General features: G+C 42.9%; 1 protein-coding gene across 4 annotated transcripts in view; it reads left to right on the top strand.

Moving 5' to 3' along the window:
- Positions 1-14,498, top strand: part of LOC108689674 (3-phosphoinositide-dependent protein kinase 1) — a 253,743-nt gene extending 239,245 nt beyond the window's left edge. For 2 of the 4 annotated variants that reach the window (XM_018196544.1, XM_018196542.1), the window contains exons 2-4: positions 11,670-11,909; positions 11,985-13,352; positions 13,563-14,498. In XM_018196544.1, coding sequence (XP_018052033.1) covers positions 11,739-11,909; positions 11,985-13,352; positions 13,563-13,676 — 1,653 coding nt within the window. In that variant the 5' untranslated portion in view covers positions 11,670-11,738 and the 3' untranslated portion in view covers positions 13,677-14,498. Of the gene's footprint in view, positions 1-471; positions 750-11,350; positions 11,372-11,669; positions 11,910-11,984; positions 13,353-13,562 lie in introns of those variants that run through there. The other 2 variants (XM_018196543.1, XM_018196545.1) reach the window with 2 other exon arrangements.
- The last annotated feature ends 1,091 nt before the right edge of the window (positions 14,499-15,589 follow it).

The following is a 15,589-nucleotide window of genomic DNA, read 5'->3' as shown; positions in this document are numbered from 1 at the left end:
AGGAGGAGGAGGAGGAGGAGGGGGGAGGAGGGGGAGGAGGAGGAAGGGGGGAGTTACCCCTCACACAGTGCCCCACCATCGCTCCCGGATGCGGACTCCCGCGTCGGATGGTGGGAGCGTCGACGGCTCCCGGAGTGGGGCTGCTGGCGGAGAAGTGCTGCTTGCCGCCAACTCGGGCCGATCTCTTGTGGTGGGGAGAAAGCGCGGGTTAGCAGCCCGGACACGCCAACCGTCGGATTCAGTAAGCGAACGGCTCTCAACGGCCACGAACGTGTTTTTCGTTCTTCGGTTCCCGCGCATGCATATATATATATATATATATGTATATATATATATACACGTAACGGCGATATATATATATATGTGTAACTATCCGAGACTGACCCGCGAGAAACAACACTCGTCGTCGGGAGTAACGCAGTCGGTGATCAGCGACGACGTGACGACCAACAGTTAGTCAGATCGTATAACAGCAGCAACAACAACAGCTTATACATCCGCGACACAGATCCGCTTTTTCGAGTAATCACAAATCCCATCAAACATCTATCATCTCCGCGATCAAAACAAAAAAAATAAGAAAAAAAAGTTCTTCCATCCCGTTCTACAAAAACTCCCCCTGTCATTTCGGTTTCGGTCCTTCAACTTCGTTTCCGCAACTGTGGCTTCAATCAATCAAACTGGATTCCAACAAGCAGTACGTGTCGCGATTACTTCGCGGCTACCGGAGGCTTAAGAAATTATTCAAGGTAAGAGATCCGTCTTCTTCTTTGAGGGCGAATCTTGCATATCGCCCTCTTTAATTTCTTCCTTTTTCTCTCTCTCTCTCTCTCTCTCTCTTTCTCTCTTTCTCCTTTTTCTCCCTTACGGATCGAAGGGACCGCACGATGGATTTTCGCGTATCCGTTCAGTGGCAGGGTGTAGTCTCTAAGTCGCGCGCGGTAGTGCGAAATCGAGTGTGTCTTCAGCAGAAATACGGTGTGTGTGTGTGTGTGTGTGTGTGTGTGGTGAATCGCGTATCGAAGAATCAGGATGCTTCTTCGATAGATTCGCGCGAACTCGTTCAGTTTCGCTTCTTGTGACGCTCCGAGGATCGATAGTGTATCTTGAAATGAGGTAAAAATTAATAAGCGATCAAGTTCATTAGAATGTTTTTAATGTTATTGGTCAACATTTGATGAATTTGCTCACTTTTGGAATTTTCATCTCGTTTCCCTTGGAGCGAGTAGAAATCTGTCGGGAGAGAAGAGATACTCCGGTTTGGCTCGAACGTATAGATAGCGCGAGAGAAACGCGCGTGATAAGTTGGCATGCGACGAGGATGACGAGGCTGTTTGTAACGCCGACGTTTCAGCTAAGTGCGAGACGATCTAGCGTTTGATTGTGTATCACGCGACTTGGTGAAAAATACAAAAATGAGCGAATTTTTACTATGGTATTTATCGTATTATTGGCAAACACCCAGAGAATTTGCTCGTTTTTGTGTTATTACATGACTTGATGAAAATCGTAAAAATTAACGAATTTTTACTAGATTATTTGTCATTTCATTGGTAAACATCCAGAGAGTTTGCTCGCTTTTGCATTATCATATGATTTTATGAAAATCACAAAATCACAAATCTACTAACATTTATAATGTTATTGATAAACATTTTGTGAAGCTGCTTACTTTTGCAATTTTCATTCTTATTTAATTACACAATATGGCAATTATAAAAAAAAATTTCCTGATATATTCACATGTCGCTTGCACTTTGCAACACTCAAGAGTATTTATCTCGTTTCAAGTACAAAATTTCTGGGATTTCGACCAACGCAAACAAATCTTTATGATTTCATTGATCGAGTGAATTTGCTCTTAATGAATTCGCTCCGCCTGATAATAGTACTTTACTCTTGTGACTTTTACCGAATGGGGTGATGCACAATTGAACTCTGGCGTTTGCTTTTTCTGGAAGATTGGCGGGAAGACTCGCGGTATCTTACGTGCGATCAGAAGTAGACACATTTACAACGCCGAGAGCGAGTTATCGCGCTGATTCTCGAGGCAGCCTCGTCGCGAAGTCCACTTTCGCAACGCTGGCGAACAATGTCAATTATCACGACAATCGGAACGAGGATACACCCGTATATATATATATGTAGATCGATCGATAAATAAATATGTAGACCGTCACCACGGTGTTTACGCGACGGATTATGGCGAGACTCGTGAAGTATGCGAGATCCGAGGGAGAGCGAAACTTGTTCATTTCAGAACAAGAGAAACGGGCATTGAAATAAATAACGGGGGACGAAAAGAGAGAGAGAGAGAGAGAGAGAGAGAGAAAGAGAGAGAGAGAAGAGGTTATTATTCTGCCCCGCAGCATGAATAATTTACACTCGCTCAAATTTAAATAAATTCGCCCGCCACCGCCGTTGTCGTCGTCGTCGGTTTGAAAAACCGTAAGCGCGTAATCTCGACGTCGGTTCGATGGTTGTTTACGGTCGCGCGTTGCGCACAGTTAATTTTAAACGAATTCGCCGGATATCGTCGTCGGGTATCTCGTCTCATTCGTTATCGTCCGGTTATTTATGTTATTCCGTGAAATTACTTAGAAGCCCGTCAATTAGGTCTCCAACCGATGCAGCGTTCGTAAACAACGTGTGACGTAAGCTGGACATATACGGCGGTATTATAACAAATAATGAGGAACAGACGAGTGATAATATTCACGGACTTGCAAAACATTATTCCTTGTTGAAAAATCGGAAGGGGGAAAAAAGAAAGATTTGTCAGGATTCATTCGAGTTGGCTGCCGATATTGATAATCGATCGCGATTTCTAGCTTCGCCGAACTCATCCACACAGGAAAGATCAGTTTTGTTGAAGTATTTAAAAATCTAGCTAGATAAATTAAAAAGTAATTTTGTTTGAATCTTGAAAATAATTATGTAGAACACTTAAACTAGAACTTGCTAGAATATAACTTTTTGCAGCATTGTCATTAACGTTTAAATGTTCTACATAATAATTATTTTGATGGCTAAAAATTATTTTCAGTTTATATATTTAGATAAATTTTTAGATACATGAGAAACTGATTTTACTGTAGTATCTAACAATTTAGATACAGATTTGAAAATAATTGTTTGAAACGTCAAGATAATTACATAGAAATCTCAAACATGATCAATGCTGTAAGAAGTTTGAGCGCCCTTCATAATTATTTTTATTATTCAACAGAATTAATTTTACCTGTATCTGTATCTAGCTAAATTTTATTAGATATATTCCAGCAAAATCGTTCTTTTCGTGTAAGTCCTTGTTTTCGGTGCATTCGACGATTCCGATAGCAGAATATCGCGACCGAGTATCAGTTGGGCGACATCCTCTTATGGCCGAAAATAAAAATAAAAAAAAGGAAGGAGGAGAGAGAGAGAGAGAGAGAGAGAGAGAGAGCACGAGCAAGCGATTATGGAAACTAACGGAGGCCGTAAGGTCGTCATTGGCGATCGTGACACATGAACTGCGGATGACCGAGCGAGATTCCGTCACGCCCGCATACGAGGAGAGGATGTCGCAGTGTAAGCGCGTCTATGGATGATGTCTCCCGACACCGAAAAACATGTTTGGTTCGCGACCGGTTGTTTATACGATATATACTATGTGAAAGCAAACACTTTAAAGATCATCGAAGCGTCGCGCGTCGTCGGGAGCTCGATCTTCGTTCCGAAATGCGTTATCTTTGACGGTCGCAGCGCAAATAAAAAGGAGGAAAAAGATAAAAAAATAGAGAAAAAAAAAGGAAATTAAGAAAGAATTTCTTCACTGGATGTGTTAAACTGATGAAACGTATTCGGCAATTAAATATTATTCTCGTCTCGACGTAAACCTAAATAAGACCTTACATGAAATGCGTCACGGTTGATAATAGCGCCTGCTAATGTATCGCAACGCAAATACCAACATGGGCGAAATTACGATGTGAATCTACGTGTGCCCGTGGCACCTTCGGATTAAACCACCCGGCCTCGGTGTGTTGGTAGCGCATAATTCTCGAAACTTCGTCCTGGCCGTGATGCAAGGAACGCGGGGAAACTCTCCAGCCTTTACCTCGAGTTGCATGCGAATTGAAAAACAGTTGAGGGTATACTCGCATAACTAACGGAACCGCACGTTATCGCCACTAGCTTTTGACAACATCGTTATATATTCTGTATTTATTTCTTATTACATACTCCAGTATCGAATCCTTCCTTGTATCATAATATAACATATAACAGTGGAGACATAAGTAGCGTGTTGATCACGATTAGAAGATCGATTGATGTATCCCAATTTGTTAGTTTTAATTTTTAGATATTATTTTGTTACCTCAAGTGGGCATCGCATGTCGCACTACTTCACAATTCCATTAATATCTGTTAATATCCAATCTAGCGCTATTTATGCACGCTTCACGGCAATAACGATACACACTTGTACTAGAAACGTTATTGCCGCACCTCTTGACTTTTCCCCCCCATACGATCGGAATGCACACCACCATGCGGTGCGTGCGCATTCCACGATCCGACAGGAAGATCACCCTCGGAGACTAACTATTGTCTGCTCTCGAGGCGGATCGCAACAAAGTCGAAATGTGTTTAAGGTCGACTGTTGCTCTGTCGAGAATATCGTATTCCCCGAAAATCTTTTCTAGCACACAAACGGCTTTTTCCATGCATTGGAGAGACTCTGTAGCAGAGACTCACCTATCCTTAGCATTCAGTCTCGCTTTAGTGCTATTCACCCATTGTATAGAAACATATTTCCTTCTCACTCACTGTGCCCTTAATTAAAGGAAGAACCTTATATTGGAACGAAATGTATATATTGGCAAATGATTTCGTTACCTAAGGGACAAAACTTTGATCAATCTTTTATTTTCGCAAATAATGTTTCGCGGGGGGAACGAATCTCCCTCCACTGAGTTATAAATATAAAAAAAAAGCTACAGTCGATACAAACACTTGACATAATACTGCACGGCATTATCGCATTCCTTCCACGAATGCTGATCTATACTTTGTACTTATCGCCAATTTTTGACTTGACGGCTTTAACAGCTCCCTCCGTTCTTTATTATCTCATCATCTATTATATCATCATTTGCGTGCACTCTATCGCTATATACTATACACTTTCGCTTAAAATACTTATCGTGTAGTCTAACAAATATTTTCTCTTGCTTTCTTGATTAATCAATGAGTATCAATTAATTCCTGAATGAAAAATATATACAAGAATAGATGCATTTCTTGCGTGCGCGCGCGTGTGTATATATATATATATATATACACTTGTATTCTTTTTTATTATGATAATTCAATTTTATTCTATCGATACGTTTATTTTTAAGTTTAGTCTACCTTATAGCTTTCGACGAGACGATGGCTTATACCATACCAGAACGGTGTATCGCGAAGACAAACCATATTCTATTCAATTCCACTCATTCTCGTTCTCTCCTCGTCGAACGAGAACGCCTTTATTCGTCGGCATCGGCGGCGCGTGATCCAATTTAACCGCGCTCGCTCGCGACATGTTTCTCTCAGCGTCTGCGAATGCAAAACATCTCATTCACGGGCAAAAGTGCTGGCCGCCTGCGCCAATAGGCGTAGTCCTTTACCTGTGAGAGCGGCAAAAACGAGAGTGGCGCGCGAGCGCGCGAGAAAGACGCAGCGCAGAGGTCGAGAAACGCGAGAGGAGAGAAGGAAGGAGGCAGACGACGGCAACGACGGCGGCGGCGGCGGCGGCGGCGGCGGCGGAGAGTATATAGAGAGAGCGTCGCCCTCTCCTTCGCCTCCCTTCGTCCTCTATCCGCGCGAAGGGAAAGGGAAAGGAGGGAAGGGTGAAACCCGCGTACCGGGAGAGAACGCGGAACGCCATAAGATGAAGGAGAAAGAGAGAGAGAGAGAGAGAGAGAGAGAGAGAGAGAGAGAGAAGAGAAGACGAGAGAATGTGCACACGGGAGAAAGAGAGAGGAGACGCGCGCGGGACTAAAATTAGAATGTCCGTTGGAATGCCGCTGGTAGTGATGGTGTGTGCAGGATGATTCAGCGAGTGAGAAAGAAAAACAGAGAGAGAGAGAGAGGGGGGGGGGCAGCGACGGAGGAGATATGCGCGGGATAGTTTATTCCGTCCTGCAACGAAGCCTCTAAGGACGCATAGCGGATACTCGCATGCGAGTGCAACGTACATAACGAAGAGGCACCGGAAAGCGGTCGATTTTGTGACTATGAGATCTTTTCTCTGCTTCTTTCTCTTTCGCGCTCTTTTTTTTTTCCTCTGGCTGTTCTTTTCTTGCGCGTCTTTTATACTCCCGTCGCCGGAAATAGATTCGCATATCGACGCGCTCCAAGAATAGTCCTTAACTTTTTTCATCAGAAGATTTCACGAGGCGGACGATAGTAGAATAGTAGTAGTCTTGGTAGTAGTAATAGCAGCAGCAGCGGTGATAGTACTATTATGTGATTCGATGCTATTTTCAAATGGGACATTATTTTCGTCATGCGCTGCTTTCGCATTTATGAACGACCTGATTATCGAAACTTGTGGATTCAGAAGTTCTACTCGTATTCTCAAAATTATTTCATTGTGGTACTTCCAATTTTCAATAATAGGATGAAAAGTAGTCTCATAATTAAAAAATTCTATTTCTACAATTATATTGTAGAAATAGAATTTTTTAGAATCTCAGTGTTATCTTGTTAGATTCTAAAAATTCTTCACGTATTCTCGAAATTATTATTTTAACATAACATTCTTTTCAATTTTTATTTTTAATATGATCTCTTAATATGATTTAATATGATATCACTGAAATATTCTTACAATTAAAGAGTTCAATTTCTTCAATTATAGAATCTCAGAGTTTAGATACTAGATTCTAAATCCTTCACCAACGTTCTTCTCGCGATTCATTCTATAAATTCATTCTATAAATAGCGGCCACCAATTTTTGTGGGACCGTAGGCCGGCCACGTCTCTTCTTGGGGACTTGACGACCGAAATTCAAATACCACCGATTGCTTTTCAAATACTTCAGCGAAATCCTCCTCTGTCCTTCCCCGCGCGGATATCATTATCTGCGATCTAAGCAAATCTTTCCTAGGTCATTCAACGACGGACTTGCCCACGTATCGATTAATTCTGCAAGATTCCCCACCTTGTCTCGATACCCGAGGACCGAGGCGTCTCGCGTTTGCGAAATGTTCGGTATCTGGTGTCGGTAGTTATACCTTCGTCGTCGGTACGTGGAAGGCAGAGGTAGGGCGGGGAATAGATAGATAAGCAAATAAATAAACTAGCGGGGCAAGGTGAGTCCGAGGCGACGGACGTGTGAGAAAGAGAAAGAGAGACAGTAAGAAAGATAGCCTCGAGTAGGACCGGTGATTCTCGGGCGAACGTTCTTGGACGAGGTCGACGGCCTGACACGGATGGTTGACGCCGTGGGGCCCGTCTCGTAACCGGCCTGGGAAGAAGAACGAGAAAAGGTAGATAAAGAGAGGAAAGGAAAGGGCCTACCGCTGTGGAGCAAACGACGCGTTTTCGCTCTCCGGCAAGACGATAGATCGCCTTGTGTATCCCCCGGCTCGGTGATCGGTCTGGGTCAGCTGGCAATTTTCCTACTTCGGTATTCGTTCTTCCTTTCTAGATTGCAGAGGAAGGATCGGAATGATCGTCAAGTATATAGATCGCTCTTGAACTAACAGGGTGGTCCTGTGCCCGTTTCTAATATTATATTAACTTTAATCTCGATTCAACTTACTGTTTATCTTTTTCTAGTTTCAAGAAAAGGATAAAAGGTTGAATCGACCTTAATTCTCTATTGAGTATAGCGAGTGTCCCAGAGTGTACCGTGCCCTCTGCTCGTCAATATCTCTCCCCCCCCCCTCTCTCTCTCTCGTTCTCTCGTCATCCCCCTTCTTCCTTCGGTAAAAGTGTGATCGATGGACGACGAGACGGGACGGGTGGCACGAAATTGGGGCGTTGCGTATTTATCGCTCCTATCTCGCCGCTATTTACCGTACCTGCGGCTTTTCGCCGCCGGCTCACTTTTATCGTCCGCTCATTTTACTCCCTCCCCCCCCATTTCTCTCCCCGTTTCTCACCGTTATAACTTGTACAACACGCGCGCGCGCGACTGGATATTTTTTATTAGATTTCTTTTTTTCACTCGCCGCCGCTAATCGAACGTTTCTTCGCGCGGCGGTTTATTCTTCTCTCAAATATTTCTCTTATATCCTCTGTTATTGATACCACGGGGATTAATTAATATCTTTAAGAGATGCCATGTTATTGGCGCCACATTTGTTTCAATTTGATCAATACGAATTCTGTTTTTTTTTTTTTAGCTATTTATTATATATTTAGATATTTATTATATTTATTTGGCATACATTTTTGTTTAATTGTTTATAAATTTTCTATTAAAATAATCTCGTTTTAAAGAAAATTTTCTCTGGGAAATAAAATATTTATGTTTATGTTTTATATTTACTTCCACAATTTCATTAAACAATAGTATTTATCTCTTGCAATTTATTATTTTTTCAAATTTTTCCTCTTTTATATTATATAATTTATCTCATATTTTAGAAAGGATATACGTTTAAAATTATATAAATGAAATAATACGACATTCGTCGACATTTCGTTCCCAACAAATAGTGCTTCATTACGGTGGCTCGGAAAATCGTAAAAGCCGAGACTGCCTGATGAAGTGATAAAACTTAATTCGGTCGTACAAACAACGTTCGTTCGTGTTTTTCACGGGCCGCCTTCCCATCTATCTACCCTGATTTTACGATTTTTGTGGAGGTTTTTACGGAGGCGGGGGTTTATTTTTATTGGCGGCGTTACTCCGCATCGGGGAGGCGCGGCGATTCGAAATTACGACGGAGCCGCAAGAAAATCCGACGTATAAAACGGTGAAGAAACCGTTCCTGTCCCTTCGAGGACTCGCGTTTATCACCGTCGGTTTTAATGCAATTCTCGTCAAAATTATTCCTCGGCTCGGAGTCGGGAAAACATCGTGATACATCAAAATTAATTTCACTCCCGAACAATTAATTATCCGATTGTGTCCCGCCCTCGTTATATCGCTCTCTGCGTGCGACTCAGTCGTCTGCGATTGTTATTATTGCGTATCGAATCTCGCCGCCGCGACTTAAGAAGATTCCGCGCACGTGGAGTGTTTCTCCTTGTCGAACATCTGTCGCAAATAATCGTAAAGCTGAATTCAACGAGCCGCACATAACGTTGTCGCCAGTCGCAGCTTTACGTCATCCATCACGCCATGATTTCCAGTAGAGTAGACATAATTATTCAATCATTATTTGGTTGCGATAAGATATCCACGGAGATTAATGACATGAAACAACCAAGGGTATATATGGATGAGTTTGTGTATGATGTTTGGACCTTCATGTTTTATCGTACGACAGATGTTTGCAAAATAACGATGGAAGCCGAGAGATGGGATTTTTTTTTCCTTAATTAACGTGTCAAACAACCGATAGCTTTTGAATCGAAAATTATAAAATTCATTATAAAATCTTGTGTAACTAAATAATGAAATTTTAATGTAATAAATTTCATTATTGGGATATAATTTAGATATTATTAAACAGAGACGTCATGAGAACAGATTATATATAAATTAATTTAAAAATCTTCTTATCAAAATTCAAGAGTCCTGCATTCAGAAAAAAATATAGCAACTATAAAAGTGACAGTTACAAGTTTTATATGCAGAATATATAGTCGAATAAATCACATGTATATATTAATTGTACATATAAAAGTTGTATGGTTGTCATTTTTATAGTTGAAACTACGATATATTTTTCTGTGAATAGGAAGCGGTTCGCCTATCTTGCTTTCAAAATGCAAAGCTTAGATTCTTCTCTTCAATATCTTCATCAATCGTCAATGAAGACTCTTGAAAGAGAGGAGGATACGGTAAAAGATCGCGCGCGTTTGTCGGTCGCGAAAGGTGGGAAACCTGTTGCGATCTTTCGTATACAAAGCGTTTTTTTCGGCGGAAGCCCAACGGAAAGAAGAGCTCGATCGTCTTTCGAACCGGAAACGAGGGACGATTAGGACTGCACGAAAGAGAGACATTTATCTGGCAGGGACTCCCGCGATCATGATCATCCTCTCCTCTCGGAGCGGAAATACTCGAGCTCTCGGCACTTTCTCGTCAGGGCCGGTTTTCGGCTTTACCCTTCGACCATTGAATTTCATACCTCTTTCTAAACGTAGTATTTAATCGTCTTCAACCCCCCGGCAAGATTACCGAGCAGGTACCAGGTGGAACATCTGTTGCTCAACCTGTATCGCGCTATAATGCCTTTTACGCTCCAGTACCGATCCCTTTTGCGATTTTTTTTCGTCTGTCATGTGAATAGGAGGAACCAGAGCGCGCGTGAGAGAACACACCCAGTCGTTTGGCACATTATAAAAAGCGTCTGCTTGCAAACGGGTCGCAATTACGCACTAGGTCTCATAGAGAGGTAGCCAACAATAATCTCTTCCGTTGTAACGAGGGAAATCCGCCCGGGGAAAACGTTTCTTGCTGGTCTCAGCTCGTCGTTCCTGTTCCCTCGATCTTGCATCATGATCTTGTTAACGGATATAAATTCGTCTTCTTCTAACCCACTGGTCCTTCGAATTCTCATAATTAAAGCCGTTCCGTATTCAGATGTTAAGCAGCAACTTGTCTAACTAGCGATTTAATATTGCTCCATATATATATATACACATTATATATATATATATATATATATATTTATTTATTTATTTATTTATATATATATATTTTTTTTAATATATATTTGCGTATCGAAAGAGGATGTGCTTCCGCAAAACATTTATGTAAATAATGGAACACGCGTGCGACTTACGAAAGCGCGCGTGATTAACCCCGTAAACTTTGGACTTCGGCCGCGTATAGCCTTGATCTTCCAGCGCGTGTGGGCCGCTCGTGGCCACGTGAATGCGTTTCCATTTTTCTGTGTGGCGCACGAGAATGTGCGTGAACGACGCCTCTTTCTCTCTCTCTTCGCCATCGTCCTCTGACCCGCACGACGTGACCACGTGCTAGTCGGTCGCGGTAACGTCATACTTCCGGTACGTGATTTCCTGGTACTGGATGACCGTTGGCGGATGAGAGGAGTTAAGTACCGGACACGGGAGGTTCGCGCCACCTCCTCCTCCTCCTCCTCCGCTGCCTCCTCTGCGCGAGTGTCTCTCGCGTCTTCTGGAGCGGAAAGGATAATGAGTGCTTCGCGAGCAAATATTTGCAAGAGCGACGGTCGTCCTAACGTCTTGAACTCTGTAATTGCATTTTTTTTTTTTCAATTAAATTAGGAAACGATCGAAGAATTTTAGACCTACCTCAATTTTAGATTAATTCCGCGATTAGAAGCGAAGCGACGTTTATTTTCGGTCTCGCGTGATCTCTGACTTGACATTTTATCAAATTTATAACACTATCAGCAAAAAGTTACATGAAGCGACAAGATTGTAGATCCTATTTTAATGATTCGTTATCGACACGCGAGAAAGAAAGTAGTAGAATAGTCAGTAGACGATCACGGACAGTGTGTCTAACAAGTCGTGTTTCTTCTTACAGCGTGTGGCGAACCAGGCGCTTACCGTTTCGCCACAGCCGGCAGTAACGGTGGAGGGGCCGGTGTCTAAAATGTCTCCACCGACGAACGACGTGAACAACGGTGTGGTAGCGTCTCCTAGCACCCTGGCGCCTCGGGTTCCACCGACCACGAACCCGTCCCTCACCAACCCACCAACGCACAAGCGTACCCCGAAGGACTTCATCTTCGGCAAGGTGATCGGCGAAGGAAGCTTCTCCACCGTAAGTACTCCCCTTCATTGTTTTCATGAATTTTTAATAAAAAGAAACTTAATGTGTAATTTTTTAATCCGACAGGTTTACCTTGCTAAGGATATCCATACCAACAAGGAGTACGCGATTAAGGTGTGCGATAAGAGTCATATAATCAAGCAAAAGAAGACCGAATACGTGAAACGCGAGAAGGAGGTGCTGAACATGCTTGCGGACGCCAAACACTCGTTCGTGCGACTGTTCTGTACCTTCCAGGACGCGGAGAGACTATACTTTGTCATGTCGTACGCTAAGAATGGCGAGCTCTTGCCTCACATCAACAAGGTGGGCTCCTTTGACATCGAATGTACCAAGTTCTACTCGGCCGAGATCCTACGCGGTCTCGAGTATTTGCACGGGCTCGGTATCATTCATCGAGATCTCAAGCCGGAGAACATCCTGCTGGACGAGAAGATGCACGTGCTCATTACCGACTTTGGCTGCGCCAAGATCCTTAAGGACGACCCGGAGATGCCCGCAGATGCGGACTCTCAACAGCAACAGCGTTTTAGGGAACGCAGCGGCTCCTTCGTCGGTACCGCTCAGTATGTGTCACCAGAGCTACTGACCAACAATAGCGTGAGCAGAGCGTCCGATCTCTGGGCTTTAGGCTGTCTTGTCTACCAGATGGTCGCTGGCTTGCCGCCTTTCCGTTCGAGGAGCGAGTACGTGATGTTCCAGAAGATCCTGAAACTCGAGTATGATATACCGGACGGTTTCTGCGAGTTGGCCAGATCGTTCGTTAATCAGCTTCTCGTTTTGGAGCCGACGCAACGATTGGGCGCTCTGGACGAGCACGGCGCTGGTTATCCCAGCATCCGAGCGCATCCCTTCTTCGAGGGTGTCGACTTTGAAACCCTTCACGAGCAGACACCGCCGCCTATTTATCCGTATTTGCCCGGCACATCGGAACGAGAAGAGTTGAGGTCGCAATACAGGGTGCCTGATAATCTTGAACCCGGTCTAGACCATAAACAACTCACCAGGCTTCTCTGGCTGAGTACCGAAGACACCGATGATGACAACAGTACTGGCGCAGAACAACGCGCTGTTAACGCGTTCTTCAACGAGATAATCGCAAGCGTGGACAAGCCACTGAGGAGGTGCACTAATAACAGATCCGACAGCGGCGCTAACATCGCCAATCTGACACCGGAACAAATCAGGATGCGACTAGAGAAACAGCGCACCACGAATCAGTGGCACTCTTTCGTCGAGGGTAATCTTATACTGAAACAGGGCTTCGTCAATAAGAGGAAAGGCTTGTTTGCCAGGCGGAGAATGCTCCTCCTTACCACCGGACCACATCTATACTACGTCGATCCCTTCAATAATGTTCTCAAGGGTGAGATACCCTGGAGCCCAGAACTGAGGGTCGAGCCAAAGAATTTCAAGATCTTCTTCGTCCATACGGTAAATGTTTTAGAATATTATTAAAATAAATTATTGAGCGTCCGATACTTTTGTACCTTTTTGACAAAGGGATGGAGATTAAAATCATACCTTTTGATGTCTCCGGTTCTATTCAATTTCTATGTATAAAAATGGAATATATATGAAATATATATGATTTGAAATATATACATCAAATATATATAAACTTTTTGATGTTTTTGTTTATAGCCGAACAGGACATACTATCTCGAAGATCCCGAGGGATTTGCACTGGAATGGTGCAGAGCAATCGAGGAGACGCGAGTTCACTGTTACGGCCTGCAGGAGATGACCACTGCTTAAAATGAAAACTTGGAGAGATCCAAAAGACAGAACACATAATAAGTGGTAAAGTCCGCGAGTGGCTATCGCTAAGGTCGATCTGTTCTCGACGAGAAGAGGTGAATCGATTGTTCACGTATTAGCCCATTGTAAAAAGTAAACTAGTAGACTTATCGCGCGCATTCCAAATGATGCGCTCTGTACAGTTTATAGGCAGAAATTCATTAAGCAAAAATTTCTACCTCCGTCATTGAGAATCACCATCGCGCGGTGTCCATTATCACTTACGTTCGCTATTTATTGACGACCTTTTAGAGAGAGAATCGCATCATCCACGCGTGAAAATCGCGTGCGCGAAGAATAGACGGAGGATTAGAGAAATTTTTAGCAAAGGCTTCGGCTGTGTACTCGCAGCGCCTGTTGCCGTGTGATGTAACTCGCGTGAGATCGAGGTCGCTTCGAGGCAAAGGAAAATAAAGTTCACGCACCCGTAAATTTTGATGTTTACAATTCTCGCGATATGCATAATCCGGATCCCACGGCACGAGCAAAAATTTCCACGCGAATCGACTTTCGAGGAATAAAAATTAAAAAAAGGAAAAACAAAATTGTGTCCCAAAAAGGAATGAAGGATCCGCCCGAAGGCGCCCTTGGTCGCGCAAAACACGCTTCGCACGACGCTATTGTAGTACTTTATTCCTAAATATAGTTCAATTCCATACACACGCGGATAAAACAATGCGTATTTAGATGAAATTAAAAGCTGCGCGCGGTAATGTCACCGCGCGAGCTTAGACGTCAATTTAGCCAAAAAATGGGAAAAAAAGAAAACGAAAAACGCTGTGGAGGATAACGAGGCACTACGCAGCTTTAACGAAACCATTTTACGTCGCCTGTAAAGGATCCTCGGAATCTCGCGACGTTCCGAGCGATCTTTGCTCTCTTCGCAGTGTACAGACAGTATTCTTCGTTATGTCGTTCATCATCATCCCCCCCCCCCTTCTTCGCGTATTTCGTATTCTCGACCCCTTTTCTCATAAATATTCTCTGTAAATATCATAAATGCGTTTCTACGAAGAGCAGGTCGCGTAAAAGCACTTGTAACATAATAGATACATAAATAGAATAAAAGAGGAAAATATCGTTGTCTTTTCCATGGCGTTTTTCGCTCATTTAATTACGCTTCTCGTCGTCTGGCCCTCGCGGATTCGAGTGTGCGATCAGATGACTTGGGGAAATATCGCAGATAAGGGAAAGATCGGTGTTCGCACTTTTCTTCCTCCGTTCGAAGTAGTAGCGAAAAAAAAGGGGCATAGGAAACGAGAAATTTCGTTTTCCCTTCCGCGAAAGACTTACATGCCCGTGAAAAGGAACTTTAGATTAATGTAGACGTTTTCGATAGCTTTAAGAGGCGCTGTAGTAAAATTCGCTCTCGAGCATATCGCCGATTCGTTTTTATATCGTCATCAGCGCGGTTATTATTTATAGTATAATTTACATAGTGTTCGAACGAATTATTATCGCCCGCGACCAATGACGCGTACGAGTATTACGAGTATTCATTTTCCTCGCATATGTATAAATTAGATATTTAATTAAACACGGTCTCGCGCTTCGTTAATTTATTTCTACCGTTACTTGCCTCGAATTATTTATTCTCGTTTTTTTTTCCTCTTTTTAAATACCGTGCGTCAAGGACCGTGACGTTCGTATATAGAGATTACAGACTAGTTAACTATCTCGCTACACCACTCCGTGCGACTATATATTTATATATATTAGAAAATATAGTGCTATTACTACTATTACTATTATTATCGTCACCACTGCGTTGTTGCTACGTTACTGCGTACATATATATATATTAAATATATTCTATATTATACGTCAACTATTGTCGTTAGACTTAGCTGTTTTTAGGTGTATATATATAT

The sequence above is a fragment of the Atta colombica genome, unplaced genomic scaffold (assembly GCF_001594045.1).
Source record: "Atta colombica isolate Treedump-2 unplaced genomic scaffold, Acol1.0 scaffold274, whole genome shotgun sequence".
Classification (NCBI taxonomy): domain Eukaryota; kingdom Metazoa; phylum Arthropoda; class Insecta; order Hymenoptera; family Formicidae; genus Atta; species Atta colombica.
This window is presented reverse-complemented; position numbering and strand designations above follow the sequence as displayed.